The sequence below is a fragment of the Megalopta genalis genome, chromosome 14, assembly GCF_051020955.1.
Source record: "Megalopta genalis isolate 19385.01 chromosome 14, iyMegGena1_principal, whole genome shotgun sequence".
NCBI lineage: Eukaryota > Metazoa > Arthropoda > Insecta > Hymenoptera > Halictidae > Megalopta > Megalopta genalis.
In genome coordinates, this window is record NC_135026.1 from 6,470,544 (window position 1) to 6,498,208 (window position 27,665).

At 36.9% G+C, this 27,665-nt stretch overlaps 3 protein-coding genes across 11 annotated transcripts in view; 2 read left to right on the top strand and 1 right to left on the bottom strand.

Annotated features, from left to right (window-relative positions):
* Positions 1–102: 102 nt before the first annotated feature.
* Positions 103–3,758, bottom strand: LOC117225674 (uncharacterized). Of its 2 annotated transcripts, none has more exons than XM_033479378.2 (4): positions 3,472–3,758; positions 3,277–3,345; positions 3,011–3,088; positions 103–2,616 (listed from the first exon to the last, which is right to left on the bottom strand). In XM_033479378.2, the coding sequence occupies exons 2-4, from the start codon at positions 3,329–3,331 to the stop codon at positions 482–484; spliced, it is 2,268 nt and encodes a 755-aa protein (XP_033335269.2). In that variant the 5' UTR covers positions 3,332–3,345; positions 3,472–3,758; the 3' UTR covers positions 103–481. The 2 variants fall into 2 exon arrangements, with proteins under 2 accessions (XP_033335269.2, XP_033335270.2); XM_033479379.2 differs by having other exon boundaries at positions 3,011–3,093.
* A 264-nt stretch (positions 3,759–4,022) lies between these two features.
* On the top strand, positions 4,023–6,185 carry Gmer (GDP-L-fucose synthase-like protein). Of its 2 annotated transcripts, none has more exons than XM_033479381.2 (7): positions 4,023–4,165; positions 4,465–4,613; positions 4,729–4,843; positions 4,920–5,048; positions 5,122–5,335; positions 5,418–5,555; positions 5,630–6,185. In XM_033479381.2, exons 2-7 carry the CDS (start codon positions 4,477–4,479, stop codon positions 5,863–5,865), a joined length of 969 nt encoding a protein of 322 aa, XP_033335272.1. In that variant the 5' UTR covers positions 4,023–4,165; positions 4,465–4,476; the 3' UTR covers positions 5,866–6,185. The 2 variants fall into 2 exon arrangements, with proteins under 2 accessions (XP_033335272.1, XP_033335274.1); XM_033479383.2 differs by lacking the exon at positions 4,023–4,165 and adding an exon at positions 4,327–4,345.
* A 4,689-nt stretch (positions 6,186–10,874) lies between these two features.
* Positions 10,875–27,665, top strand: part of inaE (inactivation no afterpotential E) — a 146,322-nt gene continuing 129,531 nt past the window's right edge. For 3 of the 7 annotated variants that reach the window (XM_076526329.1, XM_076526328.1, XM_076526327.1), the window contains exon 1: positions 13,517–14,838. In XM_076526329.1, the coding sequence (XP_076382444.1) occupies positions 14,744–14,838 (95 nt within the window). In that variant the 5' untranslated portion in view covers positions 13,517–14,743. Of the gene's footprint in view, positions 10,906–13,516; positions 14,839–24,493; positions 24,797–27,665 lie in introns of those variants that run through there. The other 4 variants (XM_033479631.2, XM_076526322.1, XM_076526324.1 and 1 more) reach the window with 4 other exon arrangements.

Sequence of the window (27,665 nt, forward strand, 5' to 3'; positions counted from 1 at the left end):
TTTTATAAGATAAAATATTGATGAAACTTTTCCTGACATTAAATTTCAGTTAATGTTTATATCATCATTATGCCTAAAGTGAATAGAATGAACAACACGCTGTTTTAGTTAAATGAATGCAATCTCAAAATGTTTTGTATTATGTATAATAAATTATATATATGGATATGAGTATTAATAAATATGTTTACAATATAATACATTGCACATACAATACAAGGTGTCTCGTAGCATGTGAGATCCACTTCAGGAATAGATTCTACACATGAAAACAATAAAACAGAGTTCATATAAACATATTGTATCCTCTTTGACTTTGTTTTTCAATTATAGTGAGTTTCTTTTTTAACGCACTGTATTTGCTCACATTCACAACAACTTTTGTTATTGTTTTTATGTGTAGAATCTATTCCTAAAGTGGGTTCCATATGCTGCGTGATACGGAACACCCAATATACAGACATATTTATAAATATGTATATTATTCGCTGTCGCTAGTCTCTTGTCCAATAAGATTTTTATATGTTTTGGGTACTTGTTCCATTTTATACATATCTTGATTAAAATTTTTTAAATAGTCATCGCTTATGATATAATTCGAACATACTGTGCCGGTATTTTGAAATTCTAATTTGATTCTGCATAATGCAGCAATCGTGTCGGATTTAAGTCGATCACGATCCGCAGTTTTTATTTCGCTGACCATGGAAAAAAATCTTTCGGTGTCTGCGTTCGAGTGAGGCAAAGATAAGCACGTCATTGCCAAATTATAAATATTTTCGAATCTTCTTTTCGCTCCAATGTCAGACATATTATAAATTTCCTGCCAAAAGGCGTGAATTCCTAAACCCATTAATTGCTCTTTAAGAACTTTATCACGGATAGTTAAAAATCCAAGCGCGTGCCATTCGTCTCGAATTATTGTCCAGTCAAATTTCTCCCCGAATTTAGTTATCAAACAATCTAATTGATTCGTGTGTTTCTCGATGTCTAACGCGACAGAAGGATCGAGAAACTCCAGAGCCTTCAAGAAGGCATCGTTGATCGGCAATCGTTTCACGGCTCCTTTGTATGCCGTTTGATAAAATTTTTGACATCTTTCATAAAATTTGGTAAGTCTGTTTTGTTCTTTGTTATCGGTCGTCATTGCTTTAATTTCCTCTATTGTACGTTGTGCTTTTCCACCAATATAAATGGATTCAGGAGGCAATAAATTCTCAACTTTGAACGGATCTATTTCACTTAAATTTTCAGCTGTTGCCAGAACCGTGTGCTTAATGAAATTACTGCCTATTTCTTGCAGAAATTGATCGCAATATTTCGACACATTGAAAACTAAGATTTCTGAGGATTTAAATATTTGATTAAATTTTGTTATTATATTCAATGAAAATTGTACGAACTCTAAGAATGCTTTGGTGTATAAACTGCGCAAACTATTCATTATCTCTGTAGATATCATACTTAATCTTGGCATATCTGAGCTTTCTGCTACATCCGATTCCGACTCACTTTCATACATGCCACGCACTTTCCTCTCAAAATAGTTTCTGAGCGCATCCCACTGCTCTAATATTCTATCGACGCATTCTGACACTGCCAACCATTTTGTTTTCGATGGCTCAAGCATCTCCTGCATCGCCAGATTCATTTCCGTTTGTATTTCCCGTAATCGCTGTTGCCGTTTTAAACTTCGCGAGAAATAGGTGTAGACCTTATACATTAATTTAGCTAAATTTTTGGGAAGATGTTCGCACGCATCGGAAGCAAGCAGCTGTATATTGTGGCAAATGCACGGAAAAACGGCAATGTTAGGGTTGCTTTTTAATAACAGCGAAACAAACGATTTTTTTTTCTTCAACGTGACGCTTGAGGTATCGATTGAAATCCCGATTACGTTTTTCATAGACAATTGATATTTTTCCAATGCAAATTCAAAATATTTGTATAAGCTCTCTGCATCTGCATTTCGAATATTTACATATTCCAATAGATAAGTTTCTATTTTTCCCTCATGCGTGTATCGGGCTAAAACACATAAGGCAGATAAATCTGTACTTTCCTTGATCAGTACCGAAAAGTATTTCTTTTTCAATATTCTCGTCCTCGTCTCTATGATTGTCTTATCAAGAACATTTTTTATTATTGCCTTAATTTTAGTTCTTTTCAGTCTCATTTTTCTGAGACTTTCACACTCGCAATCAGCATGCGCTGCCTGAATGATAGGAAAATATTGTTTATGCGCATAAAAGCTTCTACCATGATTCACTATGTCTAATACATATCTTATCTCTGTTTTCTTAATCGAGTTCCTATCTTCGATGCCGCTAGTTTCACTACCACTGTGGGAAGACATGCACTCTGAGAATTGCATTCCAGCTAAGACCATGCACTCTGTATGTCTTTTGGTGTGGCTGTGCCTTAGAAGATCATTCTTCCCTCCTCGCAGTGGTATCCCGCACACAAGGCATTCCGCTCCATAGGGGATTTTATCAGATTTTCCCAACCATGATGCAAGAAAGGGATTTGTCAGCCACGAATCGCACAACTGCATCAAATGACGTCTTTTTACAGGTGGCGGGTGCACACTGCTATCAGTATCTGACCCTGAATTTGCTAATAAAATTTGAATCGTTAGACGATTTATAAAATATAGTTAGAAATGTATGTCTAAAGAATAACATAGTTGGAAATATGACATGTTTCATTTGTGAATCAGTTTGGACAACCTTGCGTAGGATTTCTCATTGCTAAGTAAAAGTTTGACTGACCCACGTACGACCACTACTCTATTTATTTATAGATTTGAAAGGTAAATGACCAAAGTTCGTGGAAAAAAATTATTGGTCTCCCAACTTCGAAGTATGGACAGTAAAAGCTCTACACGTTGGTAAAAGTTCTGCCCAAAGCTGTCCAAAATTAATGCACAACTACAATAGCACAGAAATAAGATATAGATATTTACATCATAGTTCTATAATGAATATTACTCAAAAAACATATACATTACCTTCACTGAGTACAAAACTTGTATCTCCACTGAAAGTAATGGGACCAGGTTTTTCTTCAAATTCAGTCTTGATATCAACTGTTCTTAAAATAATATCCAACATTATAATACATTCACCAAGGTCAAATAAAATAACAATACAAATATATTCGAGTTGTAAAATGAGTTGTAAAGTGCACTGAAAAAGCACATTTTCAGCATTTCAAAGTATCTATTAGTAGACTGTCTCTTCTCTAAAATAATTGACAATTAAATGTATATTTTACCTGGATAGAATTCACCAGTTGTAAAATTAATCGCACTGTTACTAAAATCAGTCATGTTGCTATCTATTTCTGAAATAATAATTAATACAATGTGATAAGCATAATATAAGTTTACAATTAACAAAAAAGTAGCTGTATAGTCATTTATATTATGTATTTAAGCTATACTGATTTAATATTCAAAATATACCGTACCTGAATCCTCAATAATTATGAAAAACTCACGATATTATGAAATATTATAAACAGTGCTCGGAAACTCTGTATTCTGAAACTAAACTGCACGGTGGAGGTCACCAAAGATGTATTCGAAATTCCAAATGAAAACAAACGTAAACCAAATGAAAACGTCAGCCGCCTTGTTTAGTACAAAAGAAAAAATAACTGTTATTCTGGTACATAACTAGATTGATCTGGAAATCCCTAGCTGGTGTAACTATACAAAAAATGGCAACACCAATTGACCATACAAGATGACAGAATAAAGTAATCCGACCAGCTGGAAGGGTTGGAGGAAGAAAAGAAAGAGAAGCGTTTCGTCCTGGTCCGCTAGAGGACTCGTAAATAAAATTTTTCTAGCTTTTCAGTTTTTCAAACTGAGACGGATCAGCTACTTGCGGGAAAAGGAATCCATCTAGAGGTGAACGCCGGAGGTAGTTCCCACACTTGGCATCCCTTATTGGAAGGTATCCATCTGGTGGCGGGCGCAGAAAGCAGCAACTCCACACCTGCCCCTAACGAATGGCTACCCCACATTCAAGATACCTGTCTTATGTATCGTCGTTTAGATCCGTAATTTTTTATCAATTTCCGGGTTCTGTCAGTGGCAAATTATATATATATATTTGGTTAATGAATTGCTATTTGCTTTCTATTTCATTTCTTACATGTAAGTCACGAAATTATTATAAGTTAATTGTATTCTCGCATGAATGTGCTACAAATGTACTATGTATTTTCAATGTGTGAAATAATTTTTATAAGACACATATTCTTAGGTTTACACTAATATTGCCACGTGATCAGCGATGACGAGTGCTACCAAGTTCTGTTTTTGCATGTTACTATTGAAAGTATTATTATAAAATGTTTGTTTAAATCTCAGACCATATATATGTATGTATATGGTCTAAGGTTTAAATGTTGTTTAGGTTAGATTTTAATATCCAAATTTTTATTTATCTATAGATTCTATGAAAGATGACTGAAAAAGGAAAAATTATACTCGTAACTGGTGGAACAGGGCTAGTTGGTAAAGGTATTCAAAATATTATTGGAACTGATAAAAAAGAAAATGAAAAGTGGATATTTACAAGCTCCAAAGATGCGGACTTATGGTAACTTATCTTTTACATTACTATAAATCAACTACTTAAGGCTTGAATCCATCTGAGAGTGAAACTCTTTCTAAATTTGTAGATTATCAGAAATAAATGTGTTTTTAATTTTTAGTGACAAGAAAAGCACAGAGAAATTATTTGAAAAACACAAACCTACTCATGTTATTCACTTGGCTGCCATGGTCGGTGGCTTGTTTCACAATATGACACATAATCTGGACTTCCTGGTAATTAACATGAAATCAAAGGTATTAGTGTCTCGTTGACATTGCATCAATTAATATTCATCTCTTGAACATTTAGAGGAATAATATTCGCATGAACGATAATGTATTACAAACGGCTCATGAGAATGGAGTTGTTAAAGTTGTCTCGTGTTTGTCGACTTGTATATTTCCTGACAAGACTACATATCCTATCGACGAAACCATGGTAATATTTTGTAAAATTCTAATTAATATCATATGCATAAATGTGCTGTCTTTATATTAAAAATTTCTTCTAGGTTCACAATGGCCCACCGCATCCATCAAATTATGGTTACAGTCATGCCAAGAGACTCATAGATGTATTGAATAGAGGCTATTATGAACAGCATGGTAGACTTTATACCAGTATTATTCCCTGCAATGTATTCGGACCAAATGATAATTACAATCCAAGTGCTAGTCATGTTATACCAGGATTGATGAGAAGACTTTACGATTTAATTAAAACTGGTACAAAATGTTTCATATTAATTTTTTAGTATTCAGACACCACGTAGAATGTAATCTGAGGGAGTGTACATTTTTTTTTAAGGAAATACCGAAAACAAGATATTTACTGTATTAGGTTCTGGAAAACCCTTGAGACAATTTATTTATAGCTTAGACTTAGCCAAATTGATAATATGGGTATTAAGAGAATATGAATCTGTGGAGCCAATAATATTATCAGGTACACAGACAGCACAAGGTATAGTATAACTAAACGATGGTTTTCAATTAACTGTTCGCTCTAATCTAATCCAGTGGACGAGTCCCAAGAAGTCACAATAGCGCACGTGGCCGAAGCAATCGCACAAGCATTCAATTTCAAAGGAAAAATAGAATATAATTTATCCGCAGCCGATGGACAATATAAGAAGACCGCGAGCAACGCGAAATTGCGGAAATATTTACCAGACTTTGAGTTCACGCCATTCGACCAAGCCATTAAAGAAAGCGTCGATTGGTACATAGCTAATTACGACCAAGCCAGGAATTAATAAACGCTGCCTAATTATATATTCCAGTCTTAGCACATTTACAACGTATATATATACCACTAAGGTATATTTTAATGACGTTAAATTTTAGTGTAAGATATTGCGTGTAGGGGTACTTACTCGATTGTATGATCATCTGTTGGGAGATTGGGACTGAGTTATAATAATATCCCTTCGTTCGTGATATTGTACGCTACACAATTCCAGAATAAACTCGTAATTAAGCATCACCGCTAGAAATATTGTATATTTTTGGAGTTAATATTCTGTAGATATCGTGTATTTACATGTAAAATAAAGACTCGTTATTTTCGAATAAACTTGCGGCGAATAAATGAAATTCCAGGAACCTGTAGCGTTTCTAGTGGGGGTGGGCGGATATCGTGAGCTTCGGTGCACCTGCACCTAGCAAGTACGGTCTCGCGAGGACTCGGGTACGCAGTGAAATTTATTTTTGATATCGCAATGTGTAACACAATGTAACACTTTCTTTTAACAAAAATTGTACGAAATGATCTCGGCAACAGAGTCAGCGAAATCGGTAGCGGCTCTGTTAAACTCCATTTTTGCCACAAGTTTTATGTAGGTCAGAAGTTATTATTACGCCGTTGTTGCTTGGTAATGTGTCCGGTCTTCTCCATTAGCAATTACAATAGAACCTTGGTTGTCCGGACTAGTTAGACAAACAGAAGCGTTTGAATAATAGACCAGTTACTTAACTACAGTGTTACATTAAGACTTCGTTGGTTTGTACAATAAATAGTGTTGCCTGTGCAGTGTCTTAACGTGAACGATATATGTATGTACATGAGAAACGTGCTCGTGCGGTAAAACGTTACAGACATTACAGATCCGGATAATCGAGATTCTCATAAGTCCATGAAAACTGTTTTCTTTTTTAATACTAATGGTATCAATACATATAGTACTTCGACATGTGACATTATTTTCTTCTAATGAAATTCTTGGTGTCATTATGCTTTCATTATACATTATACTGTCAAGACAGTCTTTGCTCTTGTCTGTATAGAAGCTTCTATACAATTCTGTGACTGAAACGAACCCAAGCCTTTCCTATCTCTCACGGTCTAATAAAATCACGGGAAACGGTTCAGAATTAGTCGACCCTTTCTTCTTTCCGAGCATACATTTTTCCTGCATTTCTATCTTTATCTTTTTGAGGGTGAAACTTTGTTTACCTACTATACCGAGGCCCTCTACACACAAATGTAAGAGACACACATATACGTGGAAGTGTTTCAACTCGCAAGGGTTCCGGATATTTCGTTTTAACCCTTCAATATCGCAATAAGTAGTTCGAGTGTGGTGGTCGATTGTGTTTCCTGAAAGTTCAATCTAGGCCGCTTAAGTCTTCAAAATGCTAATTCTGACGTTATTGTGGAACAATTTAAGTAATGTAAATCTCCAGTAAAATGCATGAGATGATATCGCGGACAAAATAAACAAAGAGGAGTCGCGATGAATAATCGTGTACTATAAACAAAGTCGGCTTACCGCTTGGCTCGTATGTCGTACAGACTAAACTGTGACAGGGTTTTTAACATCATTTATACATTTTAACATAAATTTATAAAACATATTTATTGTATAAAATTAAAAGATAGATAACATTGATTAAGAACAGAATTACATAGGCTACTTAAAAACTTGTAACAAGTTGGAAACTTGTTACAGCTTGAATAAAAGCCGATTTTACTTCTCGATCGTCCCTCTTTGCCTTAATCACTCGTTGACTGTACCGGGAAAACTCCAGTCGCATGACCCGACAGACCTTTGCAAAAGCTGGGCCTTTCATCCCGCTAGGTATAAGACAGACGACCATTCTCTCTCTCTCTCTCTCCCTCTCTCTTTTCTCTTTCTTGAGATCTTAATAACCTTAATAACCTATCTTTTTATTCTACATTGAAATATACAGGGTGTCCCAAAATTATTGTACAAGCGAGAAATGAGGAGTTCAATTGGCACGAAGCGGCTGAGCCAATCAGCGGAACTAGACTTCGACCACTCGTTGGCTCGGCCGTCTCGCACCAGCTGATCTCGCCTCTCATTGGTCACTGTGTTTCGTTAATAACTCATAAATGAAGCCGCGGATTGCATTATCGCTGAGGAAAAGGTTACTTCAAATGACCTCAGGAACTCCTCATTTCCCGCTTGTACAATAACTCTGGGACACCCAGTATAATTCTTATAAATGCCAGAACCAATGCAATACGTTGCTTTAAAGATTAGAAGACACAATGAAAAAAGTCAATGTTTTAATGTAGAATTTAATCTAGCATTCTGTACCTAAATAACTGCTCTGTTATTTGAATCTTGATTAGTTCAGATAATCGAAGTTCCACTGTATTCGATTATGGGACACGTGAACAGAAGTTTGAAAAATAAAAAACACAAAGTCCACTCGTTTGTCTACCCGTAAATCAACCCTTAACTGATATAAAGATTATCATCGCTAAGCGATGACATACATGGCTCGGGTCATAATAGACCGAAAACAAAAAACGTACACGAATGCGAATTCCAGCGGAATATAGTTCTAATTTTAGCTAGCGTACACGATAATTAAAAAGCATGGACAGTAAGCTTTTACAGTAGAGCCTCGATTATCCGAATCAGCCTTTGTTCGAATAATTATGTAGTTACTTAATTAGACGACTACCTGACAGTTTCACAGCTGTACAATTATACAATTAATTTAGTTGCTATGCATTGTTTTAGATTGAATTCTTTATCATGCGAAACGAATTAAAATAATTAATAAGTCGGACATTGGCGATCCGGATGATCGAGGTTCCCCAAAAAGTACTACAAAATGAAAACGAAGCAATAGGTCACAATAGACTCGAACTAAAAAAACAAAAGCAAGCAAACGTGTTTCCAGTCAATCATTCCTATCCAAAATAAAAGAATAGTATGGAAATTCAACTTTAAAATGATGGTAAAATGTCGGCGGTCACCAATGACCCAGCAGTACCAGTAAAGAGTTAGCCGACTTGAAGAAGGCGACCTCCTATACTATATTTTTTTCTTTTCCTTCTTTTTCACTTTATTGAATTGGCCATCAGAGTATCTATATTCTGTATAAGCAAATGTGCTGCAGGGAGTCCATATCGCGGACTCCTTTAGCGACATGACGAGGAAACCTCCACTGAAGAGTCCTCTCAGGCTTCATTGAGGTCCGATAGCCATAATCTTCTCAGTCCTCTTCCGATGTGTTGGCGAAGTAATGGTTGAATGAACTTTATTGGTTTCCTTATAGATTACAAGTGGTCGATCACCTTGTATCGCACCTACCCTACAATAAAATAAAACGGACAAAATAAAATAAAGTAGAATAGACTAAAATACAATAAATTATATCCAAATGAAATACAATAATTTATACAACCAATTGAAGATTATACTATTATTAAACTATTAATATTATTAATACTATTATTAAACTATTAATATTATTAATACTATTAATACTATTAATAACTACTTATACAATTTATACTATTCACACTATTAATACTATTCAAATTATTCATACTATTAATACTATTAATATTGTTTATACTACTTATACAATTAATGCTAGTTATACTATTTATACTATTTATACTATTTACACCATTTATATGATTTATACGATTTATAATATTAATACTATTAATATTATTTATACTACTTATACAATTAACACTATTTATACTATTTACACCATTTATAATATTTTAATACTATTCATACTATTAATACTATTAATACTATTAATATTATTAATACAATTAATACTATTAATACTATTAATATTATTTATATTATTTATACCATTTATATGATTTATACGATTTGTACCATTTACAACATTTATACCATTAATACTATTAATATTATTAATACTATCAGTACTGTCAATATTATTAAACTATGAAACCATTAAACTATTAAGCTATTAAACTATTAAACTATTAAACTATTAAACTATTAAACTGTTAAACTATTAAGCTGTTAAACTATTAAACTATTAAACTATTAAGCTATTGAACTATTAAACTCTTAAACCATTAAACCATTAGTACTATGAACATTGTTCAACTATTATTGCTATTCGAAACAACTAGATAACAACTATATATTCGCTTTTCTATTGCCTCTAATTTTGCGATGATTCCAGCCCGAGTGTATTTGGACGAGTCCCGAGTCTGGCACGGTGTTTGACGCCCCATCATGCATTATTCTTTTTATTCAGTGTATTCCCGGATGCTCGTGAACGGCCATACCGCATCGAATCGGAAAAAAATACGTTCCCGTCCACGTTTCATCCGACAGGATCAACGATGTGAGCACTGTGACGACGATGTCGAGTAGCGGCGACGCGACGCGTCGCGTCGCGTCGTCCGCGGCACGAGGCATCGGGAGCAGGCGTCGCGACGCCTGCGCGCCGGCCGTGGTAAATTGAGCGCCCCCGTCGTCGGTGGTTGCACGACGTCTGAAATATCGTTGTTCAGTTGCGCTCGAGGTGGCTCACCTCGACGGTCACCGGGGTGATAAGCGTTTCCGGCGTCGCGATAAACACGGTGTGTCGCGGACATCATGCCACGGCCGCACGTGGCGCGGCGTCGTCGGCCCTGGCTCCGCGGTTGAGATGCGCGAACGGGAACGACGGAACGGGGACGAGACCGACGAGACGATGGGGGTGGACTCGCTGGCGTTCTGGCACCGTGCACGGTAACGCCGGCCCGATCGGCTTTGCCGGTGGGAACGCGCCAATGGGGGAGGCCGCTATGGGGTTTCCGAATCTAGCGAACCACGCCAGCGGAAGCAGCGGTGCGATTTCACCGAGTCATCGTTGAGACTGGCCGTCACTGCCGCCGGAGACTCTTATTGTTGTTAGTGCTGTGAAATCAAGAGGGACGCTGTACCGTTCAACGATAGACACCGGTGTGGACTGTACACCGAGGCTGCTCGGGAGAGCTGACGAAACTCCGTGAGGAAGTTTGTGTGATCATCGGGAACACAGTGCGCAAACAGGTAATTTCACGAGGGATTTCACGCGAGGGATTAACCCTCGGACACGGCGGTCCATTTTCACAATTGTACGATCGACGGTTTTTTTCTCTTTTTTTTATAACAATTCCGCGCTTCATTCGACTATTTTTCCGAACGTATTTTCGAAGATGCAGCGGCGTGCATGATTTTAGAGTCGAAGCAACTTTTACATCGTTACTGATATCCTAAACGAAAACTAATAAAATATCATATTTATATATTTTTAGTTTCTATTATTTCCAGTATAGAAATGTACAAGTATGATATTTTGTTGAGTTTCTTTTTCTTCGAATATACTGAATTATTCAGTTATATAAAAGAGATCATCTACAGTGCTGTGAATAATTGTAAACCCAATGTAAACTTAACATATTTACAGTTATCTAAACAAAAACCAAGAAAATAATTGTATATTTGTATATTTCTGTGTTAGAAATAATAGGAACTAGAAAGATACAAATATGATATTTTGTTGAGTTTCTTTTCTTTAAATACAGTGTTGTGAATAATTATAAACCTAATATAATGTTTACATTTTCGCAGATATTTAAACAGAAACCAAGAAAAGAATTACAATATGTTAGTGTATTAAAATGAATAGAAAGTAGAAATATACAAATATGATATTTTGTTGAGTCTCTTTTCTTTAAATATACAATATTACTCGACTAAAATATCATCTACAATGCTGTGAATAATTGTAAACTCAATATAACTTTTACATTTTCGCAGATATTTGACCAGAAACCAAGAAAAGAATTACAATATTTATATATTCCTGTATCAGAAATAGCAAAAAAAAAATAGAAATATACAAATATGACATTTCGTCAAGTTTTTGTTTAAATCGTCACCGAAAGTGTAAAAGTTACTTCGAGTCTCTAATTATTTACTCCCCGTATTTCACGCAGACCTCTTGGTTTCTTTGTCGTCGCCAGCCCGACCAACCATTCATTTCATTCAATTGCCGAAAATCGATTGATTAGGTGACGATTTAAATGCATCGGGTCGCAGAGGACCCGGCGACCGCAGGCCGACGGATTAAGCGTAATCTCTGCTCGTTTCGCAAGCAGGCCGACTAATTCAGACGAGGACAAGTTGATTAGTATCGATTGTGCCTCCGCGATGATGAACTTGCCGCCTTCCGCGGTAGCCGAGAATCTTCTTTTTTCTTTTTTTAAATTAGTTCCGTTCTCTTCCTTCGGGCAGATTAATCTCGCCGCTTCTTACAAGAGGCGTTACGTCACCATCGCTTTAATGCCGCGCCGGGCGAACACGGCGGCCTTTCTTTAAGGTCTCGCGACTCCCTTAATAGGTCCCATTGATTCCATGTGAGAAACTGCGGTATAAAGAGCCCGTTCCGCCGCGGCTCCGGTTCCAAAGAACTCGTCGTCGAGGTCCTGGCCTGTCCCGGCGTTGTCTCCGCCGTTCCGGGCATCCTACGGGATTTAAAGCCTCGCCTTACAGGCGTAAACGTCGCTGCTAAGTACTGTCGTACTCGTCGGCCCGTCCGGCACACAGCTTCTTCTTCGAAATAAGATTCCCTCGGCCCGCGTCGTCTTGCTCGAAAGTTTGTTTAAGGGGAGGAGACTCGGCGAAGCGTCCAAACGAGAGCTGATATTTGGCAATTTTTTTACAAGAGCGAGTCCTTAATGAAGTTCATCGCCACTTGACACGTATATTCTTAAATAAAATGATACAAAATGTTCTTTCCTTTCGTTACATTTTATCGACTCTTAATGAAATAGTACGTCTGTTATTTTTTTATCGTCGACGGCGTGCAGCGTAGCGTTCTTTCCCTTCCATTTAGAAAGAAAAGTCGAACGACGTTTTCGTCGTGATTGTATTACGCGTCGTACGAACTAACATCCTTGATAGTAATAATTATTGGTAATAATTATTGGCAGCGAATTAAATTATTAGTAATAATTATTTAAACTGTGTCATTCTTTCTGCGTTCGTAGACGCGTATCTTCGGCAATTTTGCATTTTTCGAAGGAGAAGTTCAATTTATACGACGCGTTATACTATCGCGAAGAAAATGGAGTTCGATATTTCCTTCTGAATCGAAGGAAATAGACGCTAGACTGCACGCCGTCGACGAGGAGTTCGATAAAGAATAACACACGTACCATCTCGTTAAATGTCGATAAAACGTAACGAAAAAGAAAGATATTTTGTATCTTGAAATGTTAGAGAATACGTGTGCCAAGTGGCGATAAAATTCATCACGGTCTCGTGTTATAAAAAAAATTGTCAAATACATATCAGCTCTCGTTTGAACGCTTCACCCGAGGCTCGGTGCGACAATGACTGCAAGCGCAGCTTTCTATTTGCGTCCCGTAGCATTCGCGTTTACGAAGAATACTTTTGCTTTCCGGAGTGTAAAAACCGCGATCGGTTCCGTTAGCGTAAACACGCGCGGAGCTTAAACGGTTGAACAAAAAAAACAACCACGAGTTCAGCTGCGAAAAGAAGCGAGATTATGATTATCTCGATCAGATCGCGTGAATCTCTGCAACATTATCTTATCGTCTCATACAAATTAGTAGAACTTTGTTCCTTCTTATTTTTCACGCCGCTTTAAAAGCAGGAAGACAAAAATGTCGAGGCGCAGTGTGACAAGTGACTGCTGTCGTTCGTAAAAAGAAATGTTTGACACTGAACCTACCGTAGGCTAAAGACGTCGAACGTGTGTTGTTTTAGAAGAAGAATCACAAGACCGAATTTATTTAGACGTGTTACCATTTCGATTAATGATTATAATTAACGTGTGCTATTAATAAGTAGACTGCGGATTTTATGCGTTCACGATAAGAACGGACAGGCGAAGTTTAAAAGGACGTAAATATTGAAAGAATTTAAGGGCACGTGTGTGTTATTTTCACCTCACTGAAATTGGTAACGAGGGAAAGAGAACTCTCTGTTCGACTCATGCTTGTTGCAATCGATAAAACTAATTTTTATTTTGCGGAAAGATCCGCGGTCTGCTTGAAATACCTTTAAAAATATGTTCGGAAAAACTGTCGAATAAAGCACGGAATTGTTTGAAACATCGTCGATCGTATAGTCGAGAAAATGGTCCGCCGTCCGAGGTTACGTCTCCCAGTCTGGTCCCTCGGTGCAGCCTCTTAGCCTCGGATATAACTTCGCAGATAAAGAAACTCTATACACCTTCAATTCCGACCGAAACCGTAACTCGATCAACACCATCGGGCACGATGATTACGTCTCGCCGACGACCGTGTCCATCCGGAACGCGTTGAGGCTCCACTGTGTCAGCAACGCGACGAACGGATGCCGACACGTGACCGCGAGAGATAGCGGATGTTAATCGTCCGAGCGTCTTCCGTTTGCCTGCGGAAAAAGGAAAAGGAAAGAACCGAGGGTCTCGGTTGGCCCAGCAGTAGTGTTCGACCGGTCCAGTGGTAGATCGTTCGCGAGCCAGTGAGCAAGTGACAAGTGTTGAGAATTCGACGACGAACGACCCTTCGGAACGTTATTCTGCGAAACTTGTTCGTTGGGATATGCGCTGTCGTTGGGCGGCGGCGTTGCCGTTCCATCCGCTCGTGAACAATAGTAGCTAACGCCTGGCCTCGGAAGAGGATGGGGAGGACTCGTGGCCGGCAGGACGATAGCTACGGAAATGCGCGTCTCGGTACGCGGCGACGACCCGGAGGATGCGAACGGCGCCAGTGTCGGGCTTCGAAGGGATATCGGTGCAAGCTGCAGGCCCGGGCCCGGTGATTCGAGGACGAAAATCGGCCGATCCCGGTTCGCCGGAGCACTCTAGGCGATTGAATGGGAGCTGAGAGAAGAGATGCCTGGTATCGTGGTATTCCGACGCCGATGGAGCGTCGGCAGCGACGACCTCGTCGTGCCTGGAGCTTTCCTGTTCGTCGTCCATCTGATATGGTGAGCGAACCACCTCTTTATTTTCCTTAAGCCGTTAAGCACGGATTTCGCAGCGAAATTATATATATATAAAACTAAAATTTATTAAGACTAAAAATTATTTATAAATATAATTTATATATATACATATATATATAAATTATATTTATATATATACATATATATAAATTATATTTATATATATACATATATATAAATTATATTTATATATATTTTATACTTGACGGGTTTCCTATCCCAACGTCACATGTGCGTGACGACCACGACGGATTTCGCACGGAAAGCAACGAATTAATTTTACAAATATAATTACTAGACCGCGGATCTTTGTGCAACAAATAAAAATGTCCTGTATCAATTACAAGGACAAACGAGCCGAGCGCAATTTTATTTGTTTCTGTAAATAATTTTAATAAAATGAAGCTAAGTATAGCAACGTTCCCAATTTCTTTCAATCTTCTCGCTATTTTCAATTATACCTACTTATTTATGCCATAAATGCATCAGATCCGCAGACTAATAATTATTTAACACCAAAATCGAAATGTTCGGTTCCACATTTTGTATTCAAATAATAATGTTAATAATTATAATAATAATGATAAGACGTTTATTTAGACGTAAATTTTAAGCCTGTAATTCTTAGAAAATAACGCGTGTCAGTTGTTTTTAGCGCTAAAATAGGTTTAGCGTTAAAATTCACACTTGGAGACACTTGGAGAATCTATGGCGACTCTTTGACGACGTTCTTGTCGCATTTTACATGATGATACGACGTATTTTAATACGATAAATACAAATAATAATACAAGTAAACATTAAAAAGAAAAAAAATTAAAAACATTAGTACAAATATACAAGTAAAGATTAATCAAATAATTAATTTATCATGATAAGTACAGTAAGCTTAACCAGGTACGCTAGCGACGCCGCTAGAGAACGTGTTGATGACCTAACCTTATCCAGGTCCTTGGGTAAGGTCGATCGCTTTGACCCACGGACCTAGTTTTATCTTATTCCAATCAACAGGAACTTAGTATACAACGACACAGCACACTTGTAGAATCTAGATTACCACCAATAAATTGTAATTGAATCGCGGCGTGTGTTGATTCAGCTAAATCAGAGATTTTTCATGATGTTCGAACATGGCTGGTCATCCTGGTTATTTCTGTTTTCTTGAAGACTATGCAGCGTGAACACTTGCATCGATCCTGTTGCAAAACCAAGTTTCCGTCTGTAATTTGCACAGCGCGTCTCCCTCGATTCAGCTAAACTTTTGTAAACTGGATTTCCGTGTATCATTAGCGGCAAACTTCAGACCGCGCCATTACTCCTCCGCCATAGCTGTAATTCTCAGCGGTGTCAAATCTGTTGTTCTTTACAGGAACTATGAGAGTAGTAGAGCTATAAAAATTAGCTATATGTGATATTGTAACAGCCAAGAATGATCTCGGCAAATTGTTATTAGACTGATCCTTGAAGAACAATTAAATAAATAAGTAAATAAGAATAAAAATATATAATAAAAAATAATAATAATAAAAATAGAAAAGTAATAATAATAATAATAATTTTTTTTTGGTTTTTATAGCGGGGGAAATTTTATATAATAATAATAGTAGAGCTATAACCGCCAAGTTCACGTGATACGAATTTCTTCTTATAACTAAAATGGTTCACTGAATATATTTCTCTGTAAATTGTAAGTCACCTTCTTCTTGTAATCATTTGGTACACAATGCTGTTTATGTACATCGCGGTATTTATTATAATCCTTGCATTCAGATCAGGATGACTTCCGGTTTTATACGGTTACGCGCTTTTGTCCCTAGTCTAATTTAACTCATTGTTTTTTAACATCTATTGTTCTTAACGACTATTGTTCTTGATACGTATTGTTGTTAAGCATCCTATGCTTATCTACTCGACTTATCAAGAGACACAGATCCTATTGTATCTGTGGTTCTTCACCTTTGGTCCGATTCTCTCTCGGTTCTCCCTCCCCCCACTCTCTCTCTCTCTCTCTGTTTTGTTATTCTCTCGTACCTTGTCTGTTTCTCTTAACAGTTCCCCAATTAATAATTATCTGATTCGTTATCTTTTCATTTCTCTTATCGTACACTCGAAACAATCTTTCATCAATCTGTTGTTGGGAATAAGAATTTAGTATATTCTAGGACAGGCTCTTCTGTAACAGATAATCAAATTTTAATGAGATATTTAGATAAGTATTAAAAAATTTTCATAAAAACACTCTGATAAGTATTATCAAATTTTAATATTTCATTTCAGATAAGCGATATGATATTTTATTAAGTCATTTAGATAAGTACTGTAAAATTTTAATATTTCATTTTAGATATGCGATATAAAATTTTATTATGACGTTTAGATAAGTACTGTAAAATTTTAATAAGTCAATTTAGATAAATGATATAAAACATTTTAATATAACACACATTTAGGAAAGTATTATAAAATTTTAATAGGTCACTTAGATAAGTACTATCAAAATTTAATAGAACACTATAGATGAGTACTATACAATTTGATAACAAAAGACTTATCTTAGGTAAGTACTATAAAATTTTAATAGAATACTTAGGCAAGTACTATAAAATTGTATAATAAAACAGTTGGTAGTACGCTCCACTGACACTATAAAAATTTAGCTGATTTTGATCGACGTCAATCGAAAAACAAACGCAGGTCTATTACTAGACCGCGGATATTTATGCAAAATAAAAATTGTCCGAAACTATTCTTTGAAACAGAAATGAAATAAAAATAAAATGTTTCTGTTAATCATTATGATAAACTAAGAATAGCGTTAACCGTGTTACAAAATTCATCTTATGTCTTTACAATTTAATATTTCATCTGCACACTTTTGTCATGAATGCATAAAAAATCCGCAGTCTAGTTATTATTATCATCATCTTTCCTCCATCAGAAAAATATATAGCACATCTCGGTCAACGATTCTTTCTTCGTGAAATCCCTCGAACGATCGACCTAGACGGGCTTTTTTTCACGTATCCATAAATATCGACACCAATACGTGTTCACGGTGCGCAGCTTTATTTTTATCACGTGGCTCGTTCTGCGTGCAAAAAAACAAAACGAAATGTTTATTTATACACCGTCGACCGATTATTCATTTCGTCGCGTATTCATTATCGCTGCGGACGCAAACACGACACGCCGCGAACGTTTCCTTTCGTATAGTCGCGCATCGTTCAGTTCATTTGTCGACCTGCTTTTTAATCGGCGGTAAAACGAACGGAACGAGAGATCGATCGATATCTCAACGAAAAACAGCTACGTTGACGACCAATCGCAAATCGGTGTCGAGCGTGCAACAGTTACGCCAACGTTGTCGCTCCCCACTCCTCTCGTGGCAGTCCCGGTGCGTCACGTGACCTATCCCCACTCCTTCGATCTGAAATTTAGCTTGATTTACCGGGGTTCGCACCCGGCCGTAATTAGACGAAGGACACATGAGTTTTTGCTCGCAATGAATAGATAAGGGCGCGAAATAAATAAAATAGAAAAACAAGAAAAATAATAATAAATAATAATAATAATTATTATTATTATTATATATATTATATTATATATAATATATATTATGTTACACACTATATTATATATTTTTTATATTATATATATTATATACATATATCATTTATTATTATTATTATATATAGAAATATATATACTATTTATATATAAATAGTAATAAATAATAATAATAAACAAATAGAAAACCAAAACAAATAAATAAAAAATAGCAAAATAAATAAATAAAAAACAAAATAAATAAATGAAAAGTAGCAAAATAAATAAATAAAAAACAAAATAAATAAATGAAAAATAGCAAAATAAATAAATAAAAAGAACAAAATAAATCTCAGATGAAAAACGGAAGTCATTTACGAGTCGACCTAATAATTATAGCGCCACCTTAAAGTAGGGTACGTCCGAGGGTAATCCCGTGCGACCTAGATTTTCGGCATCGAGCCGCCCACGGTGCACGCCGTATTACAACTAATTAATAGAGATATTAGCGGACCGTCATTTCCGGCTGTTGATGACGACTGTAATCGAATAATCCGGGCCCCCGTTCCCCGCGTAAATGCGGGGCGCACGCGAACTTGCTATTGACATTCGTGGATACGTGTAGACGTCGGACGATTAATTACGTTAACGTGTAATTAAGCGCGAGAGCAGCCGCTTCGGGCCGGAATTTCAATTACGCTACCGAGGATTTTCTCTACGGCGCGTCGGCCGCCCAGCGGCTTCGGCCGTTTCTCTTTGTCCGGGGGCGAGAGAACCGCCCAGAATTATAGGGGCCAAGAAATATTATGCAGATTCGCGTCCCGTCCCGTCCCGTCCCCGGCCCTCTGACTACCGCCACCCGGCCTGCAATCAAATAAATATCCCCGGTACCGGCGAAACGGCGGAACGTTTAATTAATGGCGGCGAAACATATTTTCCGTCGCGTGCCGCATGTGTTACTGGAAAAATTAGTCTTCCCTCCCGACGTTCCGACGCTAAGCGAATCTTCCGTCTTCTTGACGATCGTCCCGTGACTCGCGCCGCTTAAACATTTACGCGCGCAATTATTTCAGCCCGACGGAAGCCGACGCTGAATCGGTCGGTATAATCGCATTGCCGAGGCGAACTGCGTTTCTTGTTTCTCGGTGTTTTGTGTTCGCTAAACGTTCGGACGTTATTTGATTGCAGATTTTATGCATTTGTGCCGAAAATGTATAGATCAAATGCAAAATAATAAAAATATTTAAACAATTTGAAGATGTTATTGCATCGTTATCGACTCGTTACATTTATTAAGAAAGCAAAATAAATGTCTACGTGGGTTTCTGCATTTAATGCAGGAAATTAATGGAGGCAATTTCTCTTTTGCATAAATTTTGGATTTAATACTGATTTAATTGCACACTTGTTCTACCTGACAATATACAGCGTGTCCCAAAATTATGGTACTTCCGAGGAATGAGGGATTCCTGAGGTTATTTGAAGAAACTTTTTCCTGAGCGAAAATGCAATCCGCGGCTTCGTTTGCGAGTTATTAGTGATAAACAGTGACCAATGAGGAATCGCGTACGGCTGACGCCCTGCCCTCGCGACCACCGCCGCTGCGTCAGATGGCCGGCGTAGCACGGCATTGGCCGCAAGGGCGGAGCGCCGGTCGCACTCGTTCTCCGATTGGACACTGTTTTTCGTTAATAACTCGTTAGCGAAGCCACAGATTGCATTTTCGCAAAGAAAAAAGTTGCTTCGAATGACCTCAGGAACCCCCACTTATGAATTGCGAGATATTTTTAGGTCATCCTGTATACTTAACAGTGAAATTAAAGCATTGCTAATTGTTGGCCGATCTTTGAACAGCTGTGACTGCGTTCGAAGCTATCATAAAATTATGAGCCTTTTTGTAAATTATAGTTTGAAATCTCTACTTTACGATACTGTATTTTAATTTTTAATATCATGCATACCCGTAATCGTGTCCTAAATCTGGAGTTATGTTCGCGATATCGAAAAAGTGCAAAGTTTAACGTCCTCTATGGTCTCGGACAAATTTTCGTCCTCCATGCCGTTCACAGCATCGTAAAGTTCGGTCCTTTCTCTTTTATTTGAGGGCCGAATTAAGCAGCAGAGATTTTTTCTCGCGAAGTTACAGCACTTTAAATGATCGATGCGCCGTCAGCATTGGAATAATCCAAGGTACGCCACGAGGCGTAGGATTTAGGGTACTGCGGTCATGGGGATGCATGATATTAAAAAGTAGAGTATGACATTGTAAAGCAGAGATTTCAAGCTTTAATTTAAAAGAAATGCCACGATTTTATGATGGCTTTCAACGGAGTTACAGTCGTTCAAAGATCGACTATTTTTCGGTCGAAACGTTAACAATGAAAACTTCGGAAAAGTGATTTGGAAACGAGCGTCCGCTTGCACTTTTCGTACGGTCCGAAAAGGGTTCGAATTCGAGGGTTTACGCGCCATGAAAAGCGAATGGGAATGTCTATAAATGGAAATCTTATGAAACTCATTTTTTTTTACCGAGTCATAACCCTTCCGGCTGAATCCAACTGGAGCACAGTCACGCTTTCCATAAGCAAAGGGATACGCATCAACATTAATGCGGCGCTTTCCCGTGCTTGCCGGCAGATGGTTACCTTCCCGGCTATTACACAAGGGACTAGGTCAAAATTAGACGAATATGAGAATATTTTCTGATTATGGAAACAACTTATGAAAATAGGAAAGACATTTTCGAGTGGCTTACGTTTCTTACGGTCCATTGGACAATTCTTACTTTGCGTAAAAATTGTAGGTCTATCGATGAGTCACTTTGTATAATCAGGACGACATGAACTTCTTTTCTACTACTTCTCTGCCATTTAGGTGGAATTCTAATGCAAATGTATTTCTTGTCCAGATTCAATTCTAAACCAGATTTAATTCTAATCCAGATTCAATTCTAAACCAGATTTAATTCTAATCCTGATTTAATTCTAATTCAGATCAAATTCTAATTCAGATCAAATTCTAATCCAGATTAAATTTTAATCCAGATTCAATTCTAATTCAGATTCACAATTCTAATCAAGTTTCTACTCTAATCCGGATGAAATTCTAATTCAGATCAAATTCTAATCCAGATTCAATTTTAATCCAGATTCAATTCTAATCGAGATTCAATTTGAATCCAGATTCAATTCTAATCGAGATTTAATTCTAATCCAGTTTCAATTCTAATCCAGATTCAATACTAATTCAGATCAAATTCTAATCCAGATTCAATTTTAATTCAGATTGAATTCTCTAATCGAGATTCAATTCTAATCAAATTTCTGTTTTAATCCGGATGAAATTCTAATTCCGATAAAATTCTAATCCAGATTCAATTTTAATCGAGATTTAATTTTAATCCCGATGAAATTCTAACCCAGATTCAATTCTAATCTGGATGAAATTCTAATTTAGATGAAGTTCTAATTCAGATGAAATTCTAATCCAGATTCAATACTAATTCAGATCAAATTCTAATCCAGATTCAATTTTAATTCAAATTCAATTCTAATCTAGACTCAATTCTAATTCAGATTCAATTATAATTCAATTATAATTCTGTTGAAATTCTAATCCAGATGAGAGAATTCTTCGTACGCAAGAAAATAATATCGAAGCAGCAACGTCGCTACTTTGCCGAGGCATGACTCTTTTACAGGTCTGTTAATTACATGCTTAAGGTGTTATTAGGCGCCGATATCATTGGATTATTATTAGCGACGATCAAAGGGTGGTTTTCGCGTCACGACAATCCGTGTTAGCAGGTCTTCTCTCAGTCTTCGGAAAATCGTTAACCGACGTGGTAAATGACCCGGGACAGAGGGGCAAGGGTAACAGGAATTGGCGATCGTCCATTTCGTTTTCGTCATTCGTCCTCCTACCCTGCCCCCCAGCCCCCCGTTCTCTCCTATCTCAAGCGACTTTCAATACGTCGATGCAGCGTCTTGGCTTCGTCGGGTTTCCTTTCACCCTCGTACGAACATGTACCACGGTCGATAAAATTTTAATTAAAACAACGTTCCCGGCCATTGTTGACATTTGCACAATTTCTACGGACGAATATGCAATCAATTTTCGCACTTCATTTCGCGCATTCCGCCGTGAGATTCGTCACGCACGGATGTCGAAACCTCGTCTCAAAGTGGGGATTAATGATTGCGAACGAATTCTGCTTCGACCAGGCTCGCTTTTTTAAATGAAATTTGTTTCGCTGTAATAATAATGTAATAATAATGTAATAATAATGTAATAACAATTGTTGATATTTATATCGATTTTCAGAGTTTATTTACTTATTTATTTAGTTATTGAATATATACGGCAAGTTAGCTATTAGTTATCAAATTGCAAAAAATATACACAAAAAAATATAGAGGTTAAGTATAATAAGATAACTGCAATTCCTTAAATTAATATGATAAGTTTTTCCAAACGTATTTTTGCAGATGCTTCATGCAGTATTATTAGTTATTCCGATGCTTCTGTAATGTATTTCAAAGGGGCTTATTTCAAATATATAACAACATTTATAAAAGTAAATTATTGGAGTTATTAATTTTGTCGTGTTAACCGCAGCGACAATAACAATCGACAAATATTTTATTCACAAATAGAAATATAATTTCTATAATATACATTCAATAGTAAAATGTTTTGTTATATGGTGCAGCGAAATGCTAACTTACCCCCTCCACCGTGCTTTAAAGTACAAATATATTCCAAGATCTAAAAATTAACTACGAATGAACAATGTGACATTGTGGCGCTGAACATGAAGAGAATTTTGAGAATCTATTTTTCACTCGATGCGTTGGTTACTGTGCTGCTTACAACGGGATAAGTTTACACAACCTCAAATCTCAAATCATCTGTGTCGTATTTTTAAAGAGGTTAAAACAGTCATCTGTAATGTAAACTTGTAAATAACTTATTATTATACTGAATTCTTTTTATAAAATAGAAAATTTCTGAAAGTACATTAAATATTAAATTTTTATTGTGCACGGTTGTTGAGGCTCAGTATTCAGGGAGAGAGCACAGTGATCGACACACAGTGTTCTGGGATTTTTCTAGATCACAAGCACTTTATCTTTCGCTTAATATCGAAAGGAGGTCCGATACTTGTGTCATAAAATTGCTATCGACAAAAAGAAACGTTTAAATTTACCTCCAGCTCCTCAAGGAATGTCACTTACATCGCTAAAGTTGTTTTCACCCTAAAGATGTCACCACATCTAGCAACGCGCAGTAATATCTCTCACCTTGTCCCAATTCTTGGAAACGAAAATGGACAAATTGGAAAAAGCAGAAACGATAATTCGAGTCTGGCGGCACGCTTTTATAGCTGTTAATACGTTCAGTGCCGCGTGAGTCACGTATGGGTGACTTTTTAATATAATAATTAATTAATTTGATATAATAATTATTATATTATATATATTATTAATATATACATAATTATATTATATATTATTATTAATATACACATAATTATATTATATATTATTATTAATTATATAATAATTAATTAATTAATTTAATATAATAATTGATATAATATAATAGTTGACTTTTATGGGTTAATTTTTAACTAGGCTTTTTGAAATTCATTTCTATTGCAATATATTGAACAAATCGAATATTACCCAGAATTTGTAGAATACAAAATAGCTGAACCAATATTTCCTATGGAAAATGTTCACTTTCTAGTTTTGGGTTTCATTAATTAAATAACCTCGAAATTGTATGAATTTCTCGAGTTGATATTCATCACTTAACCTGTCCCCGATCGGCAACTGTAAGAGCGAGGCTCGATGAATCTCTCTCGCCTCTTCCCAAGTTGTCCATTTTCGTTCCCAAGCCGAGATACACTGCGACAGAAATCACTGTATCCCTCCGCAACCCACAGGCCGACCATAATTGGGACGGAGGGAGTTTCCAGGAAGGGACAGAGACACTTCGTAGCGTACGTTTCGCAGGCACAGGTGAGATTCCTGCTGGTCGCAGCATGACGGGCCGGCCGGGGATGGGTTGTTCGTTCCGCGTTTCAGTGATCCAGTGCATCCGTGACAGCCGGCTGGTCACGAGGTCCGGTCGTTCGCCTCGTGCCGAGTTAGCACAGTGTGCGGAGAGCGCGCGGTCCGGCGCGTCACCCGGCGCGCGTTCTAGGTTATGTCACCGGCTGTGCGTGACGTTCCGTCGTGTTCACGAGGGGCGCGCGGATCTCTGGGTCGGGCGACGCAACGTCTGGCGAAAGGATGCCGAGTTTGGTGGCGTTCGGCAGGCGATGGAGGATCGGCAGCGACGACCTGTTGTTCCCGGCCGCCCTCTGGGCGATCTTTCACCTACTCCAGTGAGTGTGCAGCCGCTAAGATAATCATTTCGCGCCTAAACGATTCGCGTTAACGCGTTGAGTGCCGCGTCGGTCACACGTGGGTTTTTACTGTAACAGTATTTATTATTTATACAGAACGACATAAGCTTTCAGTTTTGGAATGATTTCCAATTTCTTGACAATTTTACTGTGATACATTGAACAATTCGAATGTCAACACAATTTTTCGAAATACGAAACTGTTGCGCTAAATTTTAACTTGCTGGTTCCGGTTTCGTCGATTAAATGACATATCGTGGAATTTCTTGGTGCCGATGCTCGGCACTTGACTCGTTAAGGAAAATCGTTGCATACCCGATTTCATTGCGACCCGTCGTCCGGGTTTTGAGCCCGAACGTGTCGCACCCGAACGTCGGATAAATCGGTCTCGCCGACGTCAGCTCCTCTGCCGTTGGACTTTGATCGATGAACAAGCCCGATACGTGGCTATCCCGCGTTTGCACGATCGACGTGCACCGTGACATGTCGAGTGGCCGAGATCACTCGCGGATGAAATCGAGAGCGAAGCTTCTCCTCGTTCCCGGCAACGGCGGACCGCGGGCGCGTAACGAAAGTACCGTGCTGCAGCCGGCGGACCGTTTCGTTGCGTACGGCGCACGTATATAGTGCGTTTAGCTGTGACAGATTGTATGGCTTAAGGTCACGCGAAGGTCACATCGCTATAGGTAACGTTTAAATAAAATTTATATAATAAAAAATTATAATTAATAAATTATAATTTAATATAAATTTTAGTTAAATTTTAATTTTTAATATAAATCGTAATTAAATTTTAATTTTTAATATAAATCATAATTTAATTACAATTAATAATAATAATAAAATTTATATAATAAAGTTTAAATAAATAAAATATCCCATTTAAAAAAACATCGACGACATTGAAATCACGAGAAATATGATCTTCAAGAAAAAATTATTATTTTCTCATAATATTTTTGGGTATCGTTAACGATAACGGAGATATTGCCGGCACATATGAGATATCTTCGCACAAACATGAACCGTTCCCGTCCCTTCTGCGAAGTTCGCATCAACAGCATGGGTGGGGTTAGTGCGTGCGACGTTCCATTTAGGACGCTTTGTAGCATTCGACGGTAATTTGGACGAAAATTCATACCGATTGCGTGGCGCGTGTGATAGTTCACTAGCTTCTAGATATCGTGTTGAGAATTCGCGGTTTATGGGAACGTCGCCATCTATTCGTGCCTGAAGTAACGAAGATGATTTTTTATGGTGGGGGAAGCGATGATCTATTTTCACTGAATCTTTAAAATCTTCAAATATTTATTATTGTTTATATCTATGTTTGTATTGCCTCGTAGATGTAGACGCAGTTCGCTTTTACGAAGTGCAAGTAAATCGTAAATTATATACAGCTCAGTACACATATATTTATAAATAAAATATCGATTTTTGAGTCGCGTTAGGCTGAATGCTTGACGGTCCAATGACTACTTGATCTTGAAATATTTCTACTTGGAAATTCGGTGGTTGAGGTAAGTAAGTGTCTCGCTGCACCGTGTAATCTGACACACACGAACGTAATTTAAAAGTATAAGAGTATAATAGTATAAAAGTATAAAAGTATAAAAGTATAAAAGTATAAAAGTATAAAAGTATAAAAGTATAAAAGTATAAAAGTATAAAAGTATAAAAGTATAAAAGTATAAAAGTATAAAAGTATAAAAGTATAAAAGTATAAAAGTATAAAAGTATAAAAGTATAAAAGTATAAAAGTATAAAAGTATAAAAGTATAAAAGTATAAAAGTATAAAAGTATAAAAGTATAAAAGTATAAAAGTATAAAAGTATAAATGTATAAAAGTATAAAAGTATAAAAGTATAAAAGTATAAAAGTATAAAAGTATAAAAGTATAAAAGTATAAAAGTATAAGAGTATAAAAGTATAAGAGTATAAAAGCATAAAAGTATAAAAGTATCAAAGTATAAAAGTATAAAAGTATAAGAGTATAATAGTATAAGAGTACAAGAGTACAAGAGTACAAGAGTACAAAAGTATAAGAGTATAAGAGTATAATAGTATAAGAGTATAATAGTATATAATAGTATAAAAGTATAATAGTATAATAGTATAAGAGTATAAGGGTATAATGGTATAATAGTGTAATAGTATAAGGGTATAATGGTATAATAGTGTAATAGTATAAGAGTGTAAGAGTATAAGAGTATATAAGTATAAGCCTGCAAGAGTATAAAAGTATAAAGTACAAAGCACCGGTAAAGTATAAAGTTCACAAAGTATTTTTATGGATAAAAGGTATAATGGAATTGGTTCAAGCACGGTCTGTCAGATCCCCGATGGTCGCAGCGTGTGTCTTATCAGTTTTCTCTTTCGTCTCATTATAAGCGAGTGATATCGGCAAAAATGGCGTACACGCCGAGCAAAAGTGGTTTACCATAACAGGGACAATATCGATGATATCCGTTTAACGTATAAGTGATGTCTCTTCTACACGTCGCGTTACGTGACGGGCCGAGTTCACGGGAAAAAGTTTTATCGAGCACGCTGCGGAACTTCTCCAAAGAGTAATAACCGCGCGCGGATATGTGCACAGCATGGACTATTTTCCTACAAAGTGACGTTTCAGCGTCTTTGCGACCAAGATGGCGGCTGCATTTCGTTAACCGGATGGGAAACATCTTATTAGCTTTCACACGAAAAATATGCAAGCGTTCTGTCATCGCGACGATATTTTTATCTTTGACAGAAAGAGTTTGAAAAAAGTTTGATCTTTAAACACAAATTGTTGAGGGGACAAAATTTGTATTATTTTTGGTAAGAAGTTTGAAAAATGTATCAATT